Source organism: Prunus mume, linkage group LG1 (assembly GCF_029339155.1).
Source record: "Prunus mume cultivar Tortuosa linkage group LG1, ASM2933915v1, whole genome shotgun sequence".
Classification (NCBI taxonomy): Eukaryota; Viridiplantae; Streptophyta; class Magnoliopsida; order Rosales; family Rosaceae; genus Prunus; species Prunus mume.
Genome location: NC_142698.1, coordinates 8,740,667 through 8,765,919, shown reverse-complemented (window position 1 = coordinate 8,765,919; position 25,253 = coordinate 8,740,667). Strand labels below are relative to the sequence as shown.

The 25,253-nt window shown below is 38.0% G+C and overlaps 2 protein-coding genes across 3 annotated transcripts; one reads left to right on the top strand and one right to left on the bottom strand.

Moving 5' to 3' along the window:
* Positions 1–16: 16 nt before the first annotated feature.
* On the bottom strand, positions 17–9,372 carry SR1 (signal responsive 1). The gene is made up of 13 exons (XM_089054138.1): positions 8,958–9,372; positions 7,166–7,285; positions 6,418–6,533; positions 5,512–5,600; positions 5,228–5,270; positions 4,511–4,718; positions 4,237–4,350; positions 3,799–4,124; positions 2,468–3,031; positions 1,596–2,287; positions 879–1,473; positions 411–734; positions 17–321 (listed from the first exon to the last, which is right to left on the bottom strand). The coding sequence occupies exons 1-13, from the start codon at positions 9,058–9,060 to the stop codon at positions 205–207; spliced, it is 3,411 nt and encodes a 1,136-aa protein (XP_088910264.1). The 5' UTR covers positions 9,061–9,372; the 3' UTR covers positions 17–204.
* An 8,660-nt stretch (positions 9,373–18,032) lies between these two features.
* Positions 18,033–23,890, top strand: LOC103333351 (cyclin-dependent kinase C-1). 2 transcript variants are annotated; one of them, XM_008236178.2, is made up of 12 exons: positions 18,036–18,358; positions 19,595–19,676; positions 19,867–19,957; positions 20,070–20,099; positions 20,295–20,404; positions 20,490–20,562; positions 20,654–20,774; positions 20,888–21,005; positions 21,750–21,889; positions 21,990–22,047; positions 22,506–22,576; positions 22,994–23,890. In XM_008236178.2, exons 1-12 carry the CDS (start codon positions 18,111–18,113, stop codon positions 23,511–23,513), a joined length of 1,662 nt encoding a protein of 553 aa, XP_008234400.2. In that variant the 5' UTR covers positions 18,036–18,110; the 3' UTR covers positions 23,514–23,890. The 2 variants fall into 2 exon arrangements, with proteins under 2 accessions (XP_088906566.1, XP_008234400.2); XM_089050440.1 differs by lacking the exon at positions 20,070–20,099 and having other exon boundaries at positions 18,033–18,358.
* The last annotated feature ends 1,363 nt before the right edge of the window (positions 23,891–25,253 follow it).

The following is a 25,253-nucleotide window of genomic DNA, read 5'->3' as shown; positions in this document are numbered from 1 at the left end:
ATGCAACGCAATGAGGTGGACAAAAATTAACAACATAAACTCATTATGTTTAACTTTCTTAGATAAATAAATTTTCTAAACATATACAAGAGCATTAAGACATGCTTCTAGACCACTGGTGAATAAATTAAATGCCAAAGCATGTACTGATACTAATGCACTGCAGATTTTACAAGAGGATATCATAGGGTTAACCAGAAATCACTATGGACCTGCTGTAGGCATGAAAATGTCTTCATCCAACAATTCTGCAAAATCTATGAGATCATCATCCATATCAGCTCTCCCTTCTGAACTATTCACAGCACTATCACATACCACCTGCAATGTCAGTTGAAATTAGAGAATTCATTCAACAAAAAACAAATGCTTTATAGCCCAAGTGGGCAAGAAGAAAGGCTCTTCTTTACCTTGGTTTCCTTTATCTCAGTAACAACATTAAGTAGCCGACGGTATTGATCTCTTGCTTCAGGATATTGAACCATGGACTTCACCCTAGCAAGGGCCTTTTGCAACCTTTCCTCATTTTGCTTTCTTCCTTCTTTCAGTAAATCATAATCATCATCCTTCAAGGATGAAACTTGTATGCTGGGGCCCTCAATAAGTGTCTCTGACTTGAATCCACGCAATCCACTTCCTTTTCGTCTCCAACGCAAAATAATCTTCTCTACAATTCCTACGGACCACACTATCTTTCTGTAGTTTTTCCTCACCTGGTGGCCTCTTACATGAGCCTTTTATCAATAAATTAGAAGTTAGATTTCAAGAATGGATTTGAGTAAGGAACAATGCCTATGGGAGAAATATGGGGAAGATAAAAAGCCTGAAAAATTGAAGTAGACCACAATCCTTATTAACAAGAGAATCATGACAAATACCTGAATTTTGACAATACGCTGTCGGATTATCAAATAGTCTTTTCTACCCTTCCAACTACGGAACTTATTTTGAATTCGTATTGCAGCAGCATCAAAATGCTCATCACGTTTCCCTGGCTTATGTGACTTCACTGCAATGAGTGACAGTGCATGTTCATCTGAAATTCCAAATTCATTGCCACCATATTCTTTCAACTGCTTCCTCTGAAAAGATTTTACCCTGAACGCTTGATGAATACGAGCAGCAGCTTGGGTGGCATTACAGACAGCAGTTAAAGAATCTCTCAGGGAAAGCCCATCCGTTAAATCCCCATTCCCGATAGGAGTTGCAATTCGTTCTGAAACTGTTTGTACTGCATTGGCTCCTGAAATCCCAGCATTATTTCCTTCCTTGATGTCCAAATTAAGAGTGTCCAAATTAAGAGATGAAAGGTGGGCGCTCAAAGCAGATTCTGCAAGATAACCAGCAATTCCTTTGTGGCCCTGTGCAGAAGCTAGGTCTGCAGGTGTTCTGCCAGTAGGGTATTTGGTACTTGGATCTGTTAATGCTCCAGGAGCCGCGCCAAGGGAGATGAGGGAAGCAACTGTGCGCTCTCTGATATTAATTACAAGAAAATAAGGAAACAAAACACGTTAAATCAGACAAAACTAAATAAATAAGTCAAGAATGAAGATAATATCTAATAAACTGAAAGAAAGAGTTTCTAAGGTGCTCACCTGCCACAAAAAGCTGCCCAATGAAGAGCCGTCCATCCATTCACATCACGAAAATTGACACTGACTCCGGCAGTTATTGTGGGCAGCAAGACCCAATCATAGCCAAGAGCTGCTCCAAAATGTAACACACCTTGGCCATCCTCGTCTAGTACACTAGGGCCTTTCCCACCAACAGCCAGCTTCTGTAAGAGCCATACATGCAACTTCTCTTTAAGTAGCTGATGAAGCAACTGCTCCTCTACTCTCTCCAAGGAAAAGTCTTCATCTGACGTAAGCTGTAGCATCCTGTCCCACTCACCATTGTCATTTTTCAGCAATGAATCAATTTTATTGATCAACACTGAATTCTCTGCCAGACTGTTGGGATCAAAAGTTGGAGAAGTAGAGCTTAGAGACAACAATTTTCCAAACCGCATACTAAGTATATCGTTTGTGCAGCCACTGTTATCGTCTTTAGCATCATAATCTGGAATTTGGCCAACTCGGTATTCAAATTCCCTCACTTCACTACACGCTAGCCTATTGGAACATGTCACATAGAATGGAACCCTCCCAGCCTTATGGACGGGTGTATAACAACGAAGAACACCATCTGCTATAACCTCAGCACGAACTTCAACTTCCCCAAACATACATGACCATTTACAAGCTTCTGCTTGTTGACTCTTCAAGAATCTTCCCGTGATCAGAACCTGCACAAATTGAGGACTAAATGAGACAATTCTGTGATACTTGAGAAACTAAACTAGAATATAACTCTTACACAAAAGTACAGCTCTCTTTAAATCTCTTGGTTGTTTCCCACCAAGATGAGATGATGCATTCAAAGATTTATTTGATATAGTGGCAAGGAAGATTAAATTATACATTACCTTGATTTCAGAGTTTTCATATGCCCAGTTTGGTGAAAAATCAATAATGCTAAAGAGCTGGTCTTGGGAAAGAGAAGGCCCCAGCATATAGCTATCCAAGCGTACTTGCAGGGGAACACTGGACTCATCAACCCCATTCTCACTTTCAACAGTATCCCAGTAGGTCTCAGAATTGGACTGTGTTTGTGTGTCATCCACGTCTCCAAGTTCTCTACTCATCCATCGGTTGAAACTGTCAAGCTTCTTCAAGCCTTCAGTGAATGGGCCATCTAACAAAGGCTTTATAGCAGAAGTGTGATTGGCTTTTCCCTCTATGGTCTCATTTCTCTTTGAAATGGACTTTAGATAATATTCTTGCTCAGTGGTTGAAGGCTGTATTTGAAGGTCATTTGGTATAGAATAATCATTTGTCTTATCAGAATTCGTATGGCAAGGCGCTAGAGAATTGAGTAAATTAGCGGCATTGAGTCCTTCATGGAAGCTGGAGACATCATGTACTGTATTTGAATGCAAGTTCCGATCCATAAGCCAGCTAGATGAACATGATGAGTTTTCTTCCGAAGTCTGTTGGAAAGTCAAACTAAAGTATGAACAGAAAAATTTGGAAAGACAAAAGTAATCCATAAAGGAGAGCACTACTCGTGCTCCCCATTAAACATGCTGCAGGGGTGCTAAGTGTTGGAAGGGGAACCCAAATAGCGCTCCCCTCCATAAACTGTGTATTCTGAGTATGCTTATATTACCAACTATTGCATATAATATAATTATTTAAATTACCAGTACCAAGCTACGCAATTTTGAAATCATTAAGTAGGATTTGAGGACTTTGGCAACACTTCCCATACCTAATTACATTGATAATTTTCATCAATTTATAATTTCATTCAAAATAAGTTCTAGAAACTTGGCAATATCAGAAATAATTTAAAAACTGACATCTCAAAAATTTGTTAATAACAGTTTGAAACAACGAGACATCAAATATTTGTAGAACCCCCTGCCTAATTAGGTTTGACCATGTGTATAGCTTTCTTATGCGTAACCAGAATCAGTATAACTTGCTTCCATGATCTTTAATATTGTCACTGTAAATTAATTCTAAAATTATAAAAACTCAAAACTGTAGAAAATATCTTTTATGGTGAAGCCATATAAAACAAATTCCATCACCATCTATATCTATCCATGTCCCACCAGATTTCACTTGTGAATGAAACATCAGATTCCCAGACATATCTACCATCCTTAAATACACATGAATTTGCAATTCCATAGCCCTAGAATTAAAAAATTTGTTGCCAGCATTAAATGTGTAAGTAACTTATCCTTACCTGCCAACCTTGTTGGACCCTTGGTTTACTCTCACACATCTGCTTTTTCTCAAAACTGTCTGTCAAAAGGTGCCCAAGCATCCCATTTTCTTGCTTAGAGATAATCCCCATCATATCAGAATGTGTTGCCGAAAATGATGGCTGAAAAGACAAAGACTGAAATCCAGTAGCACTGTTTTCCAGGGCAGCCTCCCATAACGAAGAGTTAAGATTTTTGGTGGGCTCATAGGTAACATCAGCATCATTACCATCTTCCCTCTTGTATGCTTGAGTAAGTGAGCCAAAATTTACCCCAGGAATGGCTGACAATTTTTCTTGATAATTATCTGTTATCATACCATGAAGTTGGTATTCCATTTAATTCAACAAATAGTAGCTATTTAAAAGCACTCATCCATTGAGACAGACAGATTTTGAAATATAAGGGAAAAAGTTTACTTGAAAACGACATTGGATAGAATGCATCAGAGAATCCAGCATTGATCTTCTCAGCCTTAGGCTGTAGTAATTCGAGAAAAGGTTGTGACCGGGAACTTGCTTGGTGATCATATGCTGCCCCATATACCAAGTTAAAATATTGATAACAAGAAGAAAAATATATAATGTGCAGCTGGAAAATGAATTAAAAGTTTTAGTTCCTGCAAAGTATTTATTAAAAAAAAAAAAAAAGGAATTTTGACAAACTGCAGAAAAAGAAATGTACAACACACACCTGATTCAGCATCTTCGAATTCTGATGCCTGAGCACTACTCAAGCTTGTTGTATCTGTAGCTTGGGAACGCATTTGGAAAGTATTTGGATTGAAACTAGAAGAAACAGAATTTTCCATCTCAGAATTGAGTGCAATTTCTTCAGTTTCGTGGGAATAAGGAACAGCTTCTTCAGTTCCCTTAGTATGGTTAAAGTTTGTCCTATTTCCCTGAACAAGTTACAAAAATAAAAGTGAATACCCAGAACATGGATATCCATTAGGAAAATAAAAAATTAACACGGTAATGAAATTAGGCTTGTATATTCATATTAATTTGTAAGCACATTAAGGCCTGGATCACACAAATGACAACAAGAAATGCACAAGTATCCTATAGTTAAACACTAGATAGCATGAGTGTAAGAATTAAATCCATGAATCAGATATTTCAGATTGATTTGGATTTAAGCAAGTGGACCCACTTTTACTAAAGCCCTTGAAAACTTCTCGTTTTCTTTCAATGATGATCCTTTTACACTAAGTGCCTACTTTATCAGCATTGATTCAAACATGGATCACATCTTGGATCCAATTATTAAAAATACAATAGGTTTGTATAACATCGTCAGTTTTACCTTGAAATGGTATAACGATAACTCCTATGTTAAAATGATAATAACATAAAAGGTGGAAGGATCTCAATAACTAAATGGGAAAACCACTGAATAAAGAATTACCTTAACTTCCCGGTAGTGGACGAGAACTATGTGTTGCAGATCCCTGCAGCAATGACCAAGTAGGTCAGACATGCAAATAAAATTTCACCATTATTGAATCATTAGCATATGAGACTAAATGTTCATGTTCAAATGAGCAAGCAGTCATGGGAGCATGCCTGTACATGCAAACACATCCACAGAGAGAGAGAGAGAGAGAGATATATATATATATATATATATATATATATGCAAACTCCTAAGGCTTGAGAACAGAAATCTTTGATAGCAAAATACAAACTCACTCTTCAAGCATCCAATAACTGCGTCTTTGGAAATTTTCATTTTCTTCTCCATGGGCATAGTAGCAGTGCAACACATCAACACTTCCGGCCTGAAAGAATGTCCAATATTATTCAACAAATATAATTAGAAAACAAAGGATTCCTAAACAAAGTAACTCTTGATGCAAGTTACAAAAACTCGAGAAATCTTTAGTATCAAAATATTATCACCTACCTAATGAAATTCTAAACCAAATTTCTTTCCCCACTGTTTTCCTAAGCAGCAATTTTATTCAGTTTGGTATCGTTGCTTCTATGTACTTAATTTTGGCATTAAATAAGGGCGCAAGTGAGCTGCAGTAAGTTGAGCTTTGGACTGCACAGACTTGGCTGACTATATTTTTGTTGAGCTGAAGCCTAACACCAGCCTTGAGGTTCAGCCCAAGCTTGGCTTTCTGAGAAATAAGAGTTTGAACTTAATTCATTGACTTTGATGATCCTATAATGGAGTGACCTCAATCTTAAATTCACCAAAGACCTTCATGATACTCACAATCACAAGTGGACTGGCTGTTTGCATCCCTAACATCAAAGTTTTTTGTTTTAAAGAGAATTCGTGAATCGCATAACCCTTATATACTTTAAATTTAAAACCACAATCTTGATTCTCTAGCCTACAACATCAAATTGTAGTTTTTGACATTCAACATGACTGTTTTTTCCACATCAATCTTATCCCAGAGCTCTTCCCCCCTATGTAAGTTTGGTATCATTACTTTCCATCTTATGTCAAAATCCTTGGGTCATAAAATAAAGTTACCCGAACAAAGCTCTTCAATATGCTCCAATCAAATTTCAAGCAGAAATTTGGCGTAATATATTTATATGTGCCATTTAAAACCTATGACACCATTCTTTGATGATTACCTTAAGCCTCTCATGGGCTTCCTTCACTGTCTTTCCATCTTTTTTTTTCCTCCAGTTATGGCCATCCTTCCTGAAATATCTAAGCAGCTTCCGATCAAAAAGAAAAAGTGATCCACCTAAAACAAATGATGTGTGTCAAGCCACAGTAGGTTTTCACACATACCCAAATAAAACTAAAAACAATACAATCAAAGCAAGACGCACACCATATCTCAGCATACATCTCATAAAATTTAAAATTTGTATAGTATATGCAAAGTAAATACAAATACAACTTCATGCAATGCTAATATATATGACCTTAAAAAAAAAAAAGCAACAGTAAGCCTTTATGCCAAAAAATAAATGCCAGTAACACCTACAAAAATAAAACCAAAAACAATACAAAACACAACTCCCATGCCAGACGACAATGCAAAATAGACAACTCCCATGCCATGTCTCAGAATTTGATTTTTCAAAATAGAAAACCATGCCTATCCAATACTTTATCATGTACACAAAAATATAGTAATAGCACAGCTGCACAATCTCAGATAGATCATTGTGAATGCAGAGGAACTACCATGCAATTTCTACATAACAATAAGCCATATTTGTTGACAAATTTTACAGATTACTAGCAGTTGAATTGAAAGATAAGCTTCATTACAAAACTTTTCTAAAATACTACATTATCATGTGGCGGAAAGAAGGGACTTCAATAACAATATTTATTGCCAAATCTAATGCAGCTGAAAAATCATACCTGGTGGCACACTTGCAGGCTCTGAAGAAATGTGAAATTTTTTATAATTTCGAAGAATTTCACATATTTCAGCCGGGCGTAACCAGCGATGTTTTGCTTCTAAGAGTATCTGTGCAATGTCTGCATCCAATCATATCACAATTAATACAAATCCATATAAAATAGAAAATCATATTTTAATGCTTCATTCATTGACATAAGAAAACCACATGACAACCAAGTGAGAGAGAGAGAGAGAGAGAGAGAGAGATGATTTTAGACACTTAAAGCTAAAAAAAAGATAGATAATTTACAGGATGGAGTCCTCTAGACCTAGAGGTACACGTGTGGACACCAACTTCAAATATAATCATCAAAAGGGTTCAGTCATCATGAAAAAGACCATTCACTCCACCCCCAAGCAGAAAATGTGATCTAAGCACCCTATTTATGGAAGCTGCAGGGGTGGGTTAGGGGGCCATGGCCAAACCTAGCCTTTAGCACCTTCCTGCCTTTGCAATTTGACCCACCCTCATGTCAATTTTAAATACTTCGATTCACCAACTTTGTTATATATTTCAAGATTACTAAGAAGAGTAAAGGACATGTTCAGTAGGTTTGTAGAAATGGACCTTAAGAATTTGGTTGGATAATTCAAGAAGGTGAAATAAAACCTACAATATGACTGACTACCAAAAGATTATCTAAAAAGATGAATGGATTGATGATAGTCTTTAGAAAATGTGAAAGGAGGATTGCTAATTTCTAGCTTCCTTAGGCTTAAGGAAAAAATAAGAAGCATGGAAGAGATGTTTTACCATGTCACACTCTCTCAAGCAATCTATTTGGCCAAAATTTAAGAAATAGCATTAGAGGGAACTCAAGTGCTAATCCAATGGTCAGCATCAGTAATAGACAATTCTGCTTGAGAACCTTGGTCACTCATAGTGACCGAATTTCCTGATTTTATTCTTGCGGACTCGGATGGTATGGACGGGTGAGGTACCTTGTCATTTCCTAAAGAATTAAGAGCAATTAGAAATGGCTAGCTGCTATTGTTGATGCGGATGTCATGTCAGAGCTAGCTGCACTATTAAGCTGTGTCAGTGGTGAGTGGCTACTTCTGCTTTGCATTAGGGATGCTGCTAAAGGATCTAAGAGCCTATGTTTTGATTAGGAGCTACGAAGCTTGTGTCTTGAATTTCTAATTGATGCCAGGCTGAGTTTTGCTGACTTAAATTTGAACTCTTGATTCAAAGTTTAATTAGTCCAACTCAAAACCCTTGAATAAGATTAGAATAGAGTTTTAGATAAGATGAGTTAGGAAAAGTTATCTTGCTACTTGATTGGTTTCTGTGCTAGCAGCTTTTATAAATTCACTGCAGCTCTAGCCAATGATTTCCAACGAAAATTGAGATTTTTTCTCAAACTGAAGCTTCCTTCCAAAGGAAAATAATACCAAGTATGTGGTACTCAAGACCGGATTAGACTCAATTGTGACCCTGATTAGATGAAACAGTCTACACGCTGGCTGGAATTGAACACCGTGTTTCAATTCTCAATAGCATTTTCATGGCTTAGCAAAAGAAAAACTATAAATCAACAATATCTTGAAAAGAAAATAAACAAATATGTTTACTAGTAAAAATATCATTTTCCTAAGGAAAACGAAAGTAGCAAAGGACACAACAGAAAACCAGAATTCAACTTGGATCAAAATATTCATATAAACAAGTAACACATGAAAATGAGAAATAAGTCACACACACAAGAAAAAAACCAGAAAAAATGACTACAGAAAAACATAACTGACCCAACTGATTGCCAAGACCATAGCGCTTGGTATCCGCCATGAACTCGATGCGTGTTGTAGTCACTGAAATCCCACAACCAGAGCCAACTTGTATCTCATACATAGGCCATAGCCAACAAGCCAAAAAAAGTGACTGCTCTTTGATCTGAAGGGTGTGGCAACAAAAAGACAAAAAGGCTTAGCCTTTAGGGAATGATGAAAGCGTGTGATGAAGATTGCAAAAATAGAAGGAGAAATTTTTAGAGTGAGTTTTGGGAAGAAATATGAAAGGAAAGTTTAGAAAGAGAGTTCGTAAAGGAAGGTTCTGAGGAAGGTGAGTGAAAAATGCAGGCACGAATGGAAAGCAGAGCAATCTAGGACAGTAATTATCTGACTCGTTACCACCGCCACTCAGTAACTCTTTTGTTTTGTGTGTGAATGAGAACGATGACTAATTGACTATTTATTTTACTCTGTGTGTTGTGTTGTGTTGTGCTGTGTTTGTCAATATAAAACTTGGCCCACTTTTTTGACGTCAATCCTGGCTGGGAATTTTTTTCGTCAATGCGGGATTTTGCGCGTCTCTTTCCTTTTGTGTCATTTCAAATTTATTTTTCTTTTCAATTTTACCTTTTTTGAATGCCAATGATAGATTTTGGGATTTTCTTACACACATATTATTAAGGGTTATAGGACTTCGAATTTGAGGTCATTGGTCTATAAATTAGGACTCTTTTGTATTGTGCTAGATCCCGTTGGCAATATTTTTTTTCATTACTAAATGTACTAAAACTTCAAAGCAAAATCTATATTAGTTTAAGGGGGAATGCATGCGTAAGCAACAACAAGCTCAAGGGAAATGAAGGCGGCGTGGCATGGAAGATCTAGCAGGACAAGAGAGGTCCTTGTATATATCTTCAATGGAGTTGAAGCAAATGGTCGTTTCTTACATTAACCATACCATTGCATTGAGCGATTTGTTATCATCATCATAGCCCTACCTTAGTCCCAATCCTAACTATCTTAGGAATTTTTCATTCAGAGACAAATGCCTGAGTTGTTTTAAAGGCAATAGTGAATTACAATTTATGGTTTCTATGGCTAGAGAGGATATATCATATTGGGTAAAAAATAATACTTCATTCATATTGATATATAGCAATAGGAAGGTTATATATACAGAGCCTAGGAAACTATTTTAGGAAAGTAATTATGCTCATATAATCTTGCAGAATCAAATAGTTGACTTAGACTAATTAGGAATGTACAGCTCATTGACACTCCCCCTCAAGTTGGAGCATATATGTCTTCAATGCCCAACTTGCTAAGTGAGCTGTGAAATACCCTGCATATGACTGCTTTGGTGAGGATATCTGCAAGTTGATCTTTGGATTTAACAAATGATACCTTAATGATCTTCGCCTCGAGCTTCTCCTTGATGAAATGTCTATCAACTTCAACATGCTTGGTTGTATCATGTTGCACTGGATTATGTGCAATGTATATTGCAGCTTTGTTGTCACAATTCAGTTGCGTGGCATGTTTGGGTTTGAACCCCAATTCCCCCAACAAATTCCTTATCCAGAGTAGCTCACATATTCTGTGTGCCATACCTCGATATTCTGCTTCAGCACTTGATCTTGACACTACTTTCTGTTTTTTACTTCGCCAAGATACTAGATTGCCTCCCACAAAGGTAAAGTATCCGGATGTTGATCGCCTGTCAGTAACAAAGCCCGCCCCTGCATCAGTGTGACCCTCAACATCTAGATGACCATGTCGTGTGAACATCAATCTTATTCCAAGAGATGACTTCAAGTATCTCATAATTCGGTTTACCGCATCCATGTGGGCTTCACTTGGTGCATGCATAAACTGACTCACCACACTTACGACATATGCTATATCAGGTATAGTGTGTCCTAGATAGATTAACTTACCCACAAGGCGTTGATATCTTTCTTTGTTAGTGGGTACCTGATCAGGATATTCACCAAGCTGATGATTCAACTCCATTGGCATATCTGCTGGTTTGCTGGCTGACATTCCAATGTCAGTCAAAATGTCAAGGATATATTTCTGTTGTGATAGAAATATTCCTTGTTCTGAACGAGCCACTTCGATGCCTAGGAAATACTTCAGAGCACCAAGATCTTTCATTTCAGACTCACTTGCCAAGTGATGCTGCAATGCTGCCTTTTCCACTGGGTCATTCATGGTAACTACCATGTCATCAACATATATAAAAAAAGCCAATGACTTTACCTTTCTTATGTTTCAAGAAAAGAGTATGATCTGAGTTACTTTGCTTGTATCTAAAATCCTTCATTGATTTGCTGAAGTTTCCAAACCATGCTCTGGGTGACTGCTTCAATCCATAAAGGGACTCTCTTAGTTTACACACCATGTTGCTAGTATTGGGCCCCATCTTGCATCCTGGTGGGAAATCCATATAGACTTCTTCTTATAGGTCGCCGTGCATGAAGGCATTTTTGATATCAAACTGGTGTAATGGCCAGTTTAGATTTGCTGCTAGAGAAAGAAGTACCTGAATTGTGTTTATCTTGGCTACAGGGGCAAAGGTCTCCCCATAGTCAATCCTATAAGTTTGAGTATAACCTTTCGCCACCAATCTTGCTTTGTATCGTTTAATGGTGCCATCTGCCTTGAACTTTACTGTATATATCCATTTACAACCCACTGTTCTCTTCCCTTTAGGAAGGATAGTCATCTCCCAAGTGGAATTCTTTTGGAGGGCCTCTATTTCATCATTCATTGCTTGAATCCACTTGGGATCTTTCAGAGCTTCCTGCACATTACTTGGAATAGATACAGTGGATAATTGACATACAAATGATGCACATGACGAAGACAACCTATGTAGGGACACATGATTAGCAATAGGGTATTTAACTTTTGTTTTTTGGTCCGGGTCATACTGTTGTTTAGGAATCCCTCTAATAGTACGAATAGGTAATTGATAACCTGTGTTTCCTGTATGACTTGACTCAGGTAAAGTGCTTAAGTTGGAGCTTAAATGTTCAGTTACCTGCGGGAATCTTTCGGACCTGATTGGATGATTGGTGATGGGACTGTAGTAGGAGGGAAATTATCTGAACTATTATCCTGGAGTTTCCAGTAACTCTTGATCTTGTTGCACTACTGTAGCTGGTTGCTCGGACACTGACTGCTCTAAACCATTTTGTTGAATTTGGATGCTCTGAGTATCTTCTGCAAAGATAGAGCTCTCCCCCTGCAGAGGATGCTCAGGAACTCCCTTTGAGTAATAGAACTCACTCTTGTGGAAAGTCACATCTGTGGTAACATGCATGGTCTGAGTGGGAGGATGGAAACACTTATAGCCCTTCTTAGTGTCAGCATAACCCACAAAGACACAATGCAGTGCACACGGATCAAGCTTGCCACGCTGATGTGGATACACCTGAACATAAGCAACACAACCAAAGAGACGTGGTTCGAGATTTTGTGTGAATGGCATGGTGAGGAGAGTGGCCAATATCTGAAATGGAGTTTGATACTAAAGAGTGTTGGATGATGTTCTATTAATGAGGTAAGCAGCAAAACAAAGAGCCTCCCCCAAAAAATGATGAGGCATACATGCCTCAAATAAAGAGGCATGAATAACCTCCAAGAGATGACAATTTTTACGCTCTTTGACGCCATTCTGTTGTGGTGTATAGGCATATGTGGTTTGATAAACAATTCCATGTTGACTTAAAAAATTATGTAGGTCATGGTTGACGTACTCTTCTCCATTGTCAGACCGAAGTATAGTGATTTTCTTGTCAAACTGAGTAGCAATATATTAATAAAATAACTTGAATTTGGCAATGACTTCACTTTTCTGCTTTAGGGGAAAAACCCAGGTCATACGGGTGCAATCATCAATAAACGTCATAAACTACTTAAAACCGCTAATAGTAGAAACTCGTGATGGTCCCCAAACATCAGAATGGACAATCATGAAAGATAGAGAACTTTTATTCAATCTTAATGGGTAAGAAATACGATGGCTTTTGGCCAAAAATGCAAGTTTTACAATGAAAGTCTGATTCAACAAACTGGGAAAACAAATATGGAAATAAAAGTTTCATATAACCAAAAGAAGCATGCCCTAATTGTCTATGCCATAGCCAAATTTTCTTCATCCTGGTAGATTCATCTCCTCTCACATGATGTGCCTGACTCAATCTCGTACTGTTGTCTTCTGTCAAGTCCAGATAATACAACTTTCCCCTCATAGTACAACATCCAATCACGGCCCTGGTGAGAAGATCATGAAAGAGACAATACAATGGACAAAAACACACGGTACAATTAAGGGAATCAATGATTTTAGGAACAGATAACAAGTCATAGTCAAGTGAATGGACAACTAAGACATGATCAAGACTTAATGAGGATGAAAGAGATAAAGACCCTTCTCCCATAACTTGGGAGGTGGTTCCATTGGCACTAGTAATATGTGTTTGGCTTGATGGTTTGGTAGAGTACAACCCAGTAAAACTAGATGTCATGTGATCAGTAGCGTCAGTGTCAATAATCTATGATCTATTACAAGTAAGTGAAAATGTGCAAGAGGTACTTGAGGTGGCAAAGGCCTTGGAGACAGATGTACCAGATGGAAGTTCTGATGCAATCTCCTGGGATGACTGAGAAGATGCAAATGAGGCTATAGTCGAATCCTTTTTACGCCCTTTATGGACCCATCATTCTAGATAACTAATGATCTCATAACAACCCTTAATTGTGTGGTTATCTAAACCACATTTGGTACACTTCATTGGAGGCCGATTACGAGTAGGGTCGACACTATAGTTGTTCGGCTGAGATTGTTTGGACCTCGCAGCAGCCAAGGTGTAGCTTCGGAGGTTACACCAACTTCAGACATGGTTCCCTGTCGATTACTCGCTCTTTTAATATGTGCATATGATGCCTCAAGTTAGATCTTTTGGCTCCATCCGCAAAATCTCTCCTCAAATTGGATCAAAATTATTGTCCAAACCTGCAAGAAATATATAAACTCGGAGACGATCAACCTCTTTGCGTATAGTCTCAATGTTTTTAGGATGCTCCATGGTGCTTGGACTTAATTGATCAAGCTCATGAAAAATCTCATTGAGCTCATTGTAATATTTGGCAACTGATGCGCCAGCTTGCTTCATTATGAATGACTGTCTGTGAAGGTCATAAATCTTAGCTTCATCAGCACCATCTGAATAGATTTGCTTGATTGCAGCTCAGACTTGCTTTGCTGTGTCATAATGAATAAATCGTTTAATCTGATTAGGTTGCATGACGTCGAACAACCAACTCTTGACTGGGCAATCCGATGCACGCCATTTATTAAATGTGGGATCTGTGTCTGCAGGCTGGGCAATATCACCTGTCAAGTGGCCATGTTTTTCCAACCCAACTATCTTCATCTCTATGATTTGATGCCATAAAGAATAATTATTCTCATCCAGTTTGATTCCTACGGAGAAGTTGGAGGTGTCACTCTGCAAAGTGAAGATTTGTGTGGTAGTTTTGGAGCCTCCCGACACCAAGGATTGATTGGTGTTTGCTGACCCATCATTGTTGGCCATGATATTGGCTGACAAACAATGAGAAAAAAAAAAAAGGCAAAAAGAAATCTATCTAGGGGAAACGTTACTCTGGGTAACTAATGAGAAAATGACAAAAAAGAAATATCAAGTTGAGGAAAAAACAAGTGAACAGTGGACAAAGACAATAAGACAAACTGTTTTGCAATAAGAAATATTGGGTTGAAAGTTAAAAAAAAAAGAACAAAGGGAACGGTTTGAATGGGTTTGTGAGTGGAAAGTGATTTGCAATATTGCAAAATGTGATTTGACTAAAGGAAAGGTTTGAATGGGTTTGTGAGATGGAATATGGGTGGTGCTGGTGCTGGGTTTGTGAGCAATTTATTTGCTGAAGCGATTCTTGGTTAGGGCAAGAGACAGTCAAGATCGACTGCTTTGATACCATATTAGATTGGGTAAAAAATAATACTTCATTCATATTGATATATAACAATAGGAAGGTTATATATATAGAGCCTAGGAAACTATTCTAGGAAAGTAATTATGTTCATATAATCTTGCAGAATCAAATAGTTGACTTACACTAATTAGGAATGTACAGCTCATTGACAAGATATTCCCGACTTTATGGGTTACGATGTCTTTCGATCCAAAATTCTTTTTGCAGGCAAGGTGAAACCCTCATACTTCTCGCCACACTCATGTTTGGTTTTTCAAAAGATACCATGGCTCCTTGTATGAGTGGTTGGACTAGCTCTGTATGAAGAAAATTCATGGGTATAAGACGGTGTCCACTTATCTTATGCAACTATGGGCACTAGAATTCTTGTCTCCACCACTCCTCATCATTTTCCTGAGGTGCTTAGCTTTGACGTCACCAAAGACAACCCACAATAGGAAACACTTGCCGCTCTTAGCCCTTAGTTCTCTAATGGTAGTTTTTCCTTTCACAGAACATATTTGTTCGTGGACCATGACAACGAGTCTTTCATGTTTACCTATCAGTACCACCTATGCTCGCCTAATGAGATTATAGTATACATCATTTCCGATAATGATTCTTCATAAACAATCACAACTCTGTAACTGCCAATTATTATTGGTGAATTTCATACGCTGTATAATACTATAGTTCTGTGCATGTATGTGACCCAAAAGTATACTTTATAATCACTTTATTCTCGTGCCTAGCTACTTATTCCAACCTTTAAGTGATCGAGAGGATGTGGGTTATTATCTTAACATATGAACTCATACCCAAGACAGAAGTAGTCAAAAGGAATGTCAAACTTGTTGCTACTCGCTTCTTTGTGCACAAAATTTAACGTTTATTTTCTTATAGTAGTGGTGGTGTCATCATGTGTGATATAGTGGGGTTGATAATGGTAAGAAGTTGGTGAGATGAGGGTAGCAGTAATGGTGGTTGGGTGGTGGTGAGGTAATGGTGATGACATTCATAACAGGTGTGGTTGTGGTGACAATTATGATGGCAGCGGTGGTGGCCATGGGAAGGTGATGGAAGGGATGGTGAAGGTGGTGATGGCAGCGATGGTCATGGTAAGGTCGTAGTGTTCATGACGGTGAAGGTTGTGGTCATTGCCACGTCAATGTGATGGTGGTAGAGATGGTGGAGTTGTGACAACATACATGGTTATTTTATTGTGTTAAGACTCTCACTCTCTTGGAAGTTTAGAAATGACAACGATTTAGATTGAATTTAAAACTAAAATTATGAGCTCCAAATTTCATATTTTTTCCACGTGTAATTTCTAAATTTCTTTGTTGCTACCATTTTAAAACGAACTAAAAGCTTGAGTTGTGTCCACAAACAAACCAAGCCGATCCAATCCGAGCTTGAGATTGAAAAAATCATTTGAGTTAAGTTTAAACTTGAAAAAAGTCATTCGAGTTGAACTTGAGCATATTTATAGCTTTGTTTGAGCTTAAATAAGAGCTCGTTTGGGACTGCTTCTCTAGAAAACATTTCTGCTCATAATCACTTCTAACAAAAGTGTTTTTATTATAAAGAAGTTGAAATTTTCAAAACAAATCAAAGTGCTTCTTGGAAAAGCACGTAGGCGTGCTTCCTGAAGAAGCATATAGAAGATGCTTATCCAAAAACGCTTCTATAATCCGAAGCACTTCGCTCATAATCACTTCTAACAGAAGCGCTTTTATTATAAAGAAGTTGAAATTTTCAAAACAAATCAAAGTGCTTCTTGGAAAATTACTTGGGCGTACTTCCCAAATAAGCACATAAAAGATGTTTCTCCAGAAAACGCTTATAGAAACACTTCTATAACCTAGAAGCACTTCTAGACTAGCCCTTCTAGAAGCATTACCAAACGGATCCGAATACTATTATCCAACCCAAGTTTTAGAACCTTGCTATTCGACTAGCTTGTCCCATTTATACACTCCCCAAAAAAAAAAAGGTTTAATTGAATAAAACCAAACAAAAATGGGAAGGAAAAAAAAATCAGAAAATATAACTTTTATTTTATGCATTTAGGAATTATGCATCTAGCCGCATTTCATAAAATCTGGACCATTAAATTAATCTAATGATTATGGGTATGCCACATCTGCTTCAATGAATTTGTTTCTTTTTAAAAAAAAAAAAAACTGTCGCTGTTAGTCATTTTGACAGAAAAATAACATCGCCCAGAAAGCATTGCGATTCAAGGCAATACTCAGAATTTTTGCTTCCAGCAAGAACATCTATCAATGGGTATTTATAAAAATGTTCATGTGTTTCTAGAAACTGAAAAATCTCCGTTGTCTGCCATTTGCTTTGTTAGAAATAACGTCTCCCAAAGACCAAAACCATTGCAATCTTCTATCCAATAAATTCACACCAGAAAGAAAGAACAATATTGTACGTTTTCCATTACCCTTCCAGCCGAAAATGAACAACACCAACTAAGAATCCCAACTTTCAGACCAAAAAAAGAGAAAAAAAAAACTAAGAATCCCAACATCTGTACTCTTTCCACAGCAGAAAAAAGACACACACCCTTCTCTTCAAACACCTCCATCATCATACTCATGGATGACAACCCAACCACCCCAATACTCTGCAATTCCCACAGCTCCAATCAATCTTTTTTGTCAAACACACGCGCCTTCGTCCTCATTGCAGGGAACCCAAAAGCCCTCCGATTTTACTCCCTCCACGCCAAACCCTTCTGATAACCCAGCACCATCCCCATCCTCACCCCAGAAAACCCAAGATCTCAAACAAGCTCATCATGAAGATATTCCATCATCAATCAAAATAGCAATCAATTGGGTATTTTCATTACCAATTTCAGCTGATGACTAAAGCTTCCGAAGGAAAAAATAAAAATAAAAATAAAAGACAGATCAAGGGAAGAATGAAGAGAGCGATAGGCAACTAGAGATGAAGAAGGGGGGAAGTTTGTTTGTTTGTTTTTTTTTTTCTTCTGTCAAGGTGACTAACAGCGTCAGTTTAAAAAACAAGAAACAAATTTATTGCAGCGGATGTGGCACACCCACAATCATTCGATTAGTTAAATGGTCCAGATTTTATGAAATGTGAGTAAATACACCGTCTCTAAATGCAAAGCCTCGGTTCCAAAACTTCATGATTCATCAAAAAAATAAAAAAATCTTCCTCAAGGGGGAAATAGCGGTTAGTAGCAAACAAGTCGAGTCTCTGTGTGTGTGTGTGTCTCTCTCTCTCTCTCTCGTGATTAAGTCTCAGCCTTTGGCCTGTGGAGCGATGGCTTCGGCGGCAGCCGGGCAGATAAACACCGAAGAGTTACCTTCATGGGGGTCTCGAAGCGTCGACTGTTTTGAGAAACTCGAGCAAATTGGCGAAGGCACTTATGGGTCAGTCTCTCTCCCTCTCTCTGCATTATCGTTCTTTTTCTTCAAAGAGCAGAAAAATTGAAACAACGTGCACCACTCAATGATGAATTATGATTGCCCTTCTACTTCAATTAGGAATTTATGTGCAAATATTTCATAATAATTGCCAGATATATTTGTTTATTAATAACTCGGAAACTATACCGTTTAAAACTGTAAAAGTGTGTAGATTTTATGTTCTCGGTGCTGAAGAATTGGCCTTTCTGTTGTTATTGCTATAATGAGGGTTGCTTTCTTTTCTAGTTTACTTCTTTGTCATCAGTAATATTTTTTCACTGATAATATTCTTGTGCAATTAGTATTATAGAAAGTAGGAAAAATATAATTTCAAAAAAGAGAAAAAGAAAAAAGAAAAAAAAAAGGAGCATAGGAACATTAGTTAAATCTTGATCCTTAATTAATAAAATGGGTTAGAAGTACTCATATATTAGTTTGTTGTGGTGGGGAAAAAAAGTCTTTAAATAAAACAATAGTGATGTAATGGAGAGCACATGATGTCACTAGAAAAATTTGCATTTCGTTTTACTTTTGTTAGTATAAATGATGCACTGGATGTAAGGGTTTAATGCAGCTTAGGTAAGGAACGAAGAGTCCTAGAGAGGGAGGACTGTTTTTCTTTTCAATTTAAAATCTTGATCTTTACTGGTGGGATTGGTAATAATGTGCATTTTGGGATTCATGGTGGCTTGAGAGGTGGTTCTTTGAGTCTTTCTTCTCCCACTCATCCTGAATGAAGATGAAGGATCAGGTTTTGTGGTCTCTGTAGGAGTGGACAGAGAAGACACTGCCTTCTTCCGTTCGGCTCCGTTAGACTTCTTGCTTTCTCTCTTTTCCCTTTCTTTGCAGGAGCATAAGTAAAATCACAAATTGCGTAAGTTTTAATGGTTCCACTAAAATTGTAGTATGTTATAGACCCCCCTCCCCAAAACACAGAAGAAGGAAAGAAGAAAGATCAAGTTTCTATAAGTTTGAGATTCTTTTAGGTGGGGGTGGCAAAGGATGGTATGAGTAGATAGATTTTGAGGAACCCAAAGTAAGACAGATTTTCATGGTCAAACAGTGTGGAAAATTATGTTTCTTTGAACCAAAAATTAAATTTCTTTCACGTAATGAAACACAAGTATCCCTGTGGGTTTTTCTTAATCCTGAATTAATTGAGTTACTTTTTTCCCTCCTGGGTCATGTTTTCTTTTGCAGTCAAGTGTTCATGGCCAGAGAAACCCGAACTGGGGAAATTGTTGCTTTGAAAAAGATACGCATGGATAATGAAAAAGAAGGGGTACTGTTTCTTTAATTTACCATGTGTTCTTATTATATGGAGAACTGTAGTACGTTTCAACAATTTTGATTAAGTGAAACTACGGGTATTTACACATGCACGCACAACCAGGCACACTCCCAGACCTATTTGCACACACATGTTCACATCTTATAATAAATTTTATGGGATTTTTGCTTTGTTTATGTAGTTCCCAATTACAGCAATCCGGGAAATTAAAATTCTGAAAAAGCTTCATCATGAAAATGTCGTTAAGCTGAAAGAGATTGTAACTTCTACAGGTACTTGAATTTCCATCGTTCAAGAATTATGTTGTATCACAATTGACAAATTTGTAACAATTTATATTGGTTCTGTTTGCTCATACCTTAAATAACTTTTTCTGTCTTCAAGGTCCTGAAAGGGATGAGCAAGGGAATCAAGGTACCAAAAGCTGTTACATGAAATCTTAGTCAGTTGTGTGTGTTACATCTGCGTGAAATCTTAGTTGTGTGTGTTACATCTGCATGCCTGTGATCCATTTAATGCCATCTGGTGACGCATGCTTTGAGAGTGTCACTTTGTATCAAAATTTATTGTAGGTGGTAGTTCTTCTGACATGTGTTTTGTTGATTACAGATGGTAATAAGTCCAAGGGTGGCATCTATATGGTTTTTGAGTATATGGATCACGATTTGACAGGCCTTGCTGATCGTCCTGGACTGAGATTTACAGTTCCCCAGATAAAGGTATAATATATTCTTACAATTTTGGAGAAAGAGAGTTATCTGTTACATCAAGTACCTAACAGTTTTCTCACGTTTTATTCTCAAGTGTTATATGAAGCAGCTATTGACTGGGCTACATTACTGTCATGCTAATCAAGTACTTCATCGTGACATCAAAGGTTAATCAACAAGTTTATCATCTCCTTTCTCAAATATGATTATGAGTATTGTGCACCTGGAGCTATATCAGAATAAAGCCTATTCTTGCAGGTTCTAATCTTTTGATAGATAATGAGGGGAAGTTGAAGCTAGCAGACTTTGGGCTTGCAAGGTCCTTTTGTAGTAACCATGAGGGAAATCTTACAAATCGTGTCATTACTTTGTGGTATAGGTAAGCATTTACTTCATAATTACCATTAGAAATTCAGTTTGCTAAAGCATTGATTCTTTTGAAGAGTATGCCCGATGTTTAGATAGTGCATATAACTGATATAATTGGAGCAGGCCCCCAGAGTTGCTGCTTGGAGCCACAAAGTATGGTCCAGCTGTTGATATTTGGTCTGTTGGTTGCATCTTTGCCGAACTTCTGCATGGAAAACCAATTTTGCAAGGAAGAAGTGAAGTTAAACATCCTTTCCAATTCTTCTCTACTCTGATATTTGGTTTTAGAATTGATGAATTTACCAAATTTTGGCTAGTGTTGCAAAATGAAGTCTGATGTCTTATTTAATTTACTATGGATTGTGTCAGCTTTTATTTTCACAATATGTTGATGAAAGAGAGAATTTTTCTTGCGTAATCTAAGGTTCATTATCTCATGCTTTTTAGAAAGGGAGCTGATTTTCCTACTCCTCTTTTGTCCACTTACACTCCCTTTGTTAGAAATTGTATGTTCCCACTCCTCTTTTGTCCATTTACACTCCCTTATTGGAAATTGTATGTTATAGTAAAAAGTATTAAAAAAACAAAAGGGATTGTAAGTGGACAAAAACGGAGAGGGAAAATCAGCACCCTTTAGAAAATATGCATTCTTAATCAAATATTGGTTGAGGGGCACGTGTGTGAAGGATGTGTTGTGGAGCTTACATCCAACTTGTCTCATCCTATATGGTGTAGAAGTTATTGCTGTACCCTATTAGAGACTGTAGCTATCCAGGAATGGCTGTTTTATGTTTAAATTTTTTATGCGGCTAGTATATGTGGTTGGTTTAGGAGAATTTGGTTTTTTTCTTTTTGTTTTTGTATTTGTATTTGGTGGTAATTGGTGTATTAGACATTTATGAAATAACCACAAACAATGACAACATGGACAAATTATTTCACGAGGCTCAGTTTGTAATATTTATTTTCTTCATATTTATTGAAGCCTGACCAACTGAACAAAATATTTGAGCTCTGTGGATCGCCTGATGAGATCAACTGGCCTGATGTGTCAAAAAGTCCTTGGTATAATAACTTCAAGCCAACAAGGACCTTGAAAAGACGAGTCAGGGAAACTTTCAGACAGTAAGTAAATGATTGATGAGTTTCTCAAGTATTATGATTGAATATTAATCTGTCATAAGCTATTTGATTCTGTTAATTTGTTTTTCAATATGCGTTCCAGTTTTGACTCCCATGCTTTGGATCTATTGGACCACTTGTTAGCTCTTGATCCAAATCAGGTACCACTTGAATTTTACATATTTGTTCTTGCCATAATTTTATTATTTACTAATATACCGGAGTCTAGTTTTGTTTAAAAATCATTCAAAGGTTTTTTAAATTTAAATATATCAGCTACACTAGCATGATTCATTTGTCACCTTTCTTTGGTTTGGAACCTGAATCCAAATATTGCTGCCTCAAACAAATGATTGAGCTGAATACTTGTTTGAAGACTATGTAATACACATTGTCAGGATGCTTCAAGGAAAGGAATAGGATTGTATATTGACAAACACTATGGCACATCACTAATAGTAAATCAAGTTTTTTTGTCCTTGTTAGCTACTATTTTGGATGAATGAACTTGATAATGCAGATTGAGCAGACTGCCACTTCTACTTTTGCAGTAAGGGGCTGAAAATATTGGGTGCTCTTATGGTTTCTCCTGCTTATCTACTTGTTTCCTTCTATGTAGAGATGGACTGCGAAGCAAGCACTGGATGCAGAGTATTTCTGGGCTGACCCTTTACCCTGTGATCCGAAGAGGTGTGTTTTTTTGTTTTAAATTATCTGCATTCCCTTTGAGTTTGCTAGATCACATGGTACATTCAAATAGGTGTCCAAGCTATAAACAGTTCTCACAGTTGGTGATAGAAATCCAGTTGTGTTGTGCCTATCGTGGATGACTTCATATTTTACTCCCCTTTGTTTACATCTCTTTTGCACTTGGCTTCCTATAAATTAGAACATTTAAGCGATTGCTGCTTATCGCATGTGCATCACCAACCAGCTTTAGTAGCCTAATACTTGTCTCCTTTTCTGAAAGCGGTGGCATAGGTTGGGCCTGTTATAGTGGAATTTGAGGGGTTGTGGTATTTGGGTCTCTTCTGAAATGTGTATGGTTCAAGGCTTCTCTTTGTATTTCTATAATATGTTGAACTGTGCTTCTCTTGTATCGTACAGCCTACCTAAGTATGAATCATCACACGAATTCCAAACAAAGAAAAAGAAGCAGCAGCGGCGACAAACTGAAGAAATAACAAAGGGATCAAAGTCACAGCATTATCATAAGCATTATCGCCTGCCTCCCATTCAACATACAGGGCAAGCTCCTCCACAGTGGTACGGGCCCAATCATCCAATAAACGATGCTCAGCCCACATTATCAGCTGGACCAAGTCACCACCACTACGGAAAACCGCAAGGTCCTCCTGGAGGTCCAAGCAGGTACCCTCCTGGAAACCAGGGTGGACCTTACCACCTAAATCGCGGAGGTCAAGTCGGAGGTTACAGTGGTGGACCATATCCACCCCAAGGACGAGCTCCGCCATATGCTGGGAGTGGCATGGCGGCCCCTAGCTCTAGAGGAGCCCCTGGTGGTTATGCAGTCGGTCCTCCCAACTACTCCCAGACTAATCAATATGGAATTCCTGCTGCTGGTAGGGGTGTTAATATCCGAAATCAACAGTATGGTCGGCAGTAGTGACAGTGGACACTAAGGCTCTGTATTAGGACATTATATGTCGCAACAGAGTTGGTTACGGGATTGGAGTTGTGTTAGGTTAACTGGTAGAGTTAAAATTTCACATAAACAAAATCTGCCGTTGTACATTCTTCTGGGAGGCATTTTTGTTCCCTCATTTACCTCCAACGGTTTTCATGAAATGTTAAACCGAAATGTAGAGCCTAACCATGCCAGCAGGGTTGTGCTTTTAGGAACCCAACCTGCCGGTTTCAACTAGTTTATGCCTGTAGATAACCATGCTGCTTTTGTAAGAGTCGAAGTCATCAGATGTTCCATTTTCTTTGTTTTTCTTGGTTATTGTTTCTTTCATTGTATAAACGGCCCTTGTTTTCCGATGTTTTATTGCACTAGTTAGAATGGATGAAGAAAGATGACATCGTTAATAGATTGACAAGTCTACTCTCTACACACCCTTATCGCTCATTGATAGAGAGGGAACATCTCCAAGTGACTTAGGTAGAAGAGGTGAGCTAAATGTAGAAAAATACAGAAGAAAACAGAAAGTTGTCCAACCATAACTAGCAATCTTGCATTTTACCGTCAAAATGATTAACCAAAGAATGCCCTCCCCTAGCCGCATCCAATCTCCCCTTTCTCCTTGCTGACAACCAACTGCAAGGAAGCTGGGGGGAGGTGGCCACTGCCTCTCCTCCCCTCCACCCATCTCCCCTCTTCCTCTCCTCCTCTCCCCTACTTCTCTCATCTTTTTCCTTCCTCTTATCTCTCTCCAAATAGCCCTAGATCTATTTGGATCTAGGTCTTTTTGTGTGTGTGTGTTTGTTTCGTTTGGTTGTTGTTGCAGTGTTCTAGGTGGCTGATGTTGTTTCAATCTTGGCGGTTGCAGCAATAGTGTACTAGTGATGTTGGGTTGTATCTCTCCTTGGGAGAGTTGTGCTCTCTGGTGGCTAATTTGGGAGAGTTGTGCTCTTTGGTGGCTAATTTTTGTCTTTGCTCCGACAGCGACAGCAGCAATGACGTTGGTGGTAGTTGTTGGGCTGTGGTGCTTTCTCTATTCTGCACCTACAAAAGAACTATGCTTGGTCATAGGAGTTTTCTTTGTCAGGTTCTAAGTTGACGTGGAGTGCTTCTCAGGGGTCCTTTTATTGTTGTTTCTATGTTTCTTCCTCCGTGTTCTCTCCTGGTTTCTGTTATGGTATGCCTTGCAGTGTGTGTGGGTGTCAAAGGACTATGATTTTGCTCATAGACGGCTTCTTTTGACAGTTGGAATGTTTTGTGGTCCTCTCCTATGGGTTTACTATGTTGGTCTCTAGTTGGGGTTCTTTTCCTGTTTTGTTTTGGTTTTGTCGTGTTGTATTGGACTCTCATGTTAGTCCACGGCATGTGTGATACTCTTTCCTACCCTGGAGTCTATCCCATGTGATCTCATAGGAAGGTTTTAATGAGGCTATTGGTAGCGTGTCGGTCTTTGTATGCTTTTTTGACTTATGAATGAAATCTTCTTCTTAAAAAAAAAAAAAAAAAGTTATCTTGCTTTGTTCTACCGACTATAGCCTATATCTTTTACCTTTTAGATCAATTAGTGTCACAATCAGGCCGGGGCAAGTTGAAAGTGGATTAAAGCAAGTCCCAACTTGATTGCATGAAAATGACCATCAATATGACAAATAATTTACATAACTAACTAACAAGGGGCACATTGGCATGAATGAAAAGTTTACTAGTACTTAGAACGAGATT

Excerpts from the sequence above, each read along its gene's own strand:
- SR1 (XM_089054138.1), bottom strand. The coding sequence starts at position 9,060 with ATGTATGAGATACAAGTTGGCTCTGGTTGTGGGATTTCAGTGACTACA. Across the intron at positions 4,719-5,227 it reads TCCACTACCGGGAAGTTAAG|GGAAATAGGACAAACTTTAA; the intron begins GTAATTCTTTAT and ends TAACTTGTTCAG. Across the intron at positions 4,351-4,510 it reads ATTCGAAGATGCTGAATCAG|CATATGATCACCAAGCAAGT; the intron begins GTGTGTGTTGTA and ends TATATGGGGCAG.
- LOC103333351 (XM_008236178.2), top strand. The coding sequence starts at position 18,111 with ATGATTCATCAAAAAAATAAAAAAATCTTCCTCAAGGGGGAAATAGCG. Across the intron at positions 18,359-19,594 it reads ATTGGCGAAGGCACTTATGG|TCAAGTGTTCATGGCCAGAG; the intron begins GTCAGTCTCTCT and ends TTTCTTTTGCAG. Across the intron at positions 20,100-20,294 it reads GGATGAGCAAGGGAATCAAG|ATGGTAATAAGTCCAAGGGT; the intron begins GTACCAAAAGCT and ends TGTTGATTACAG.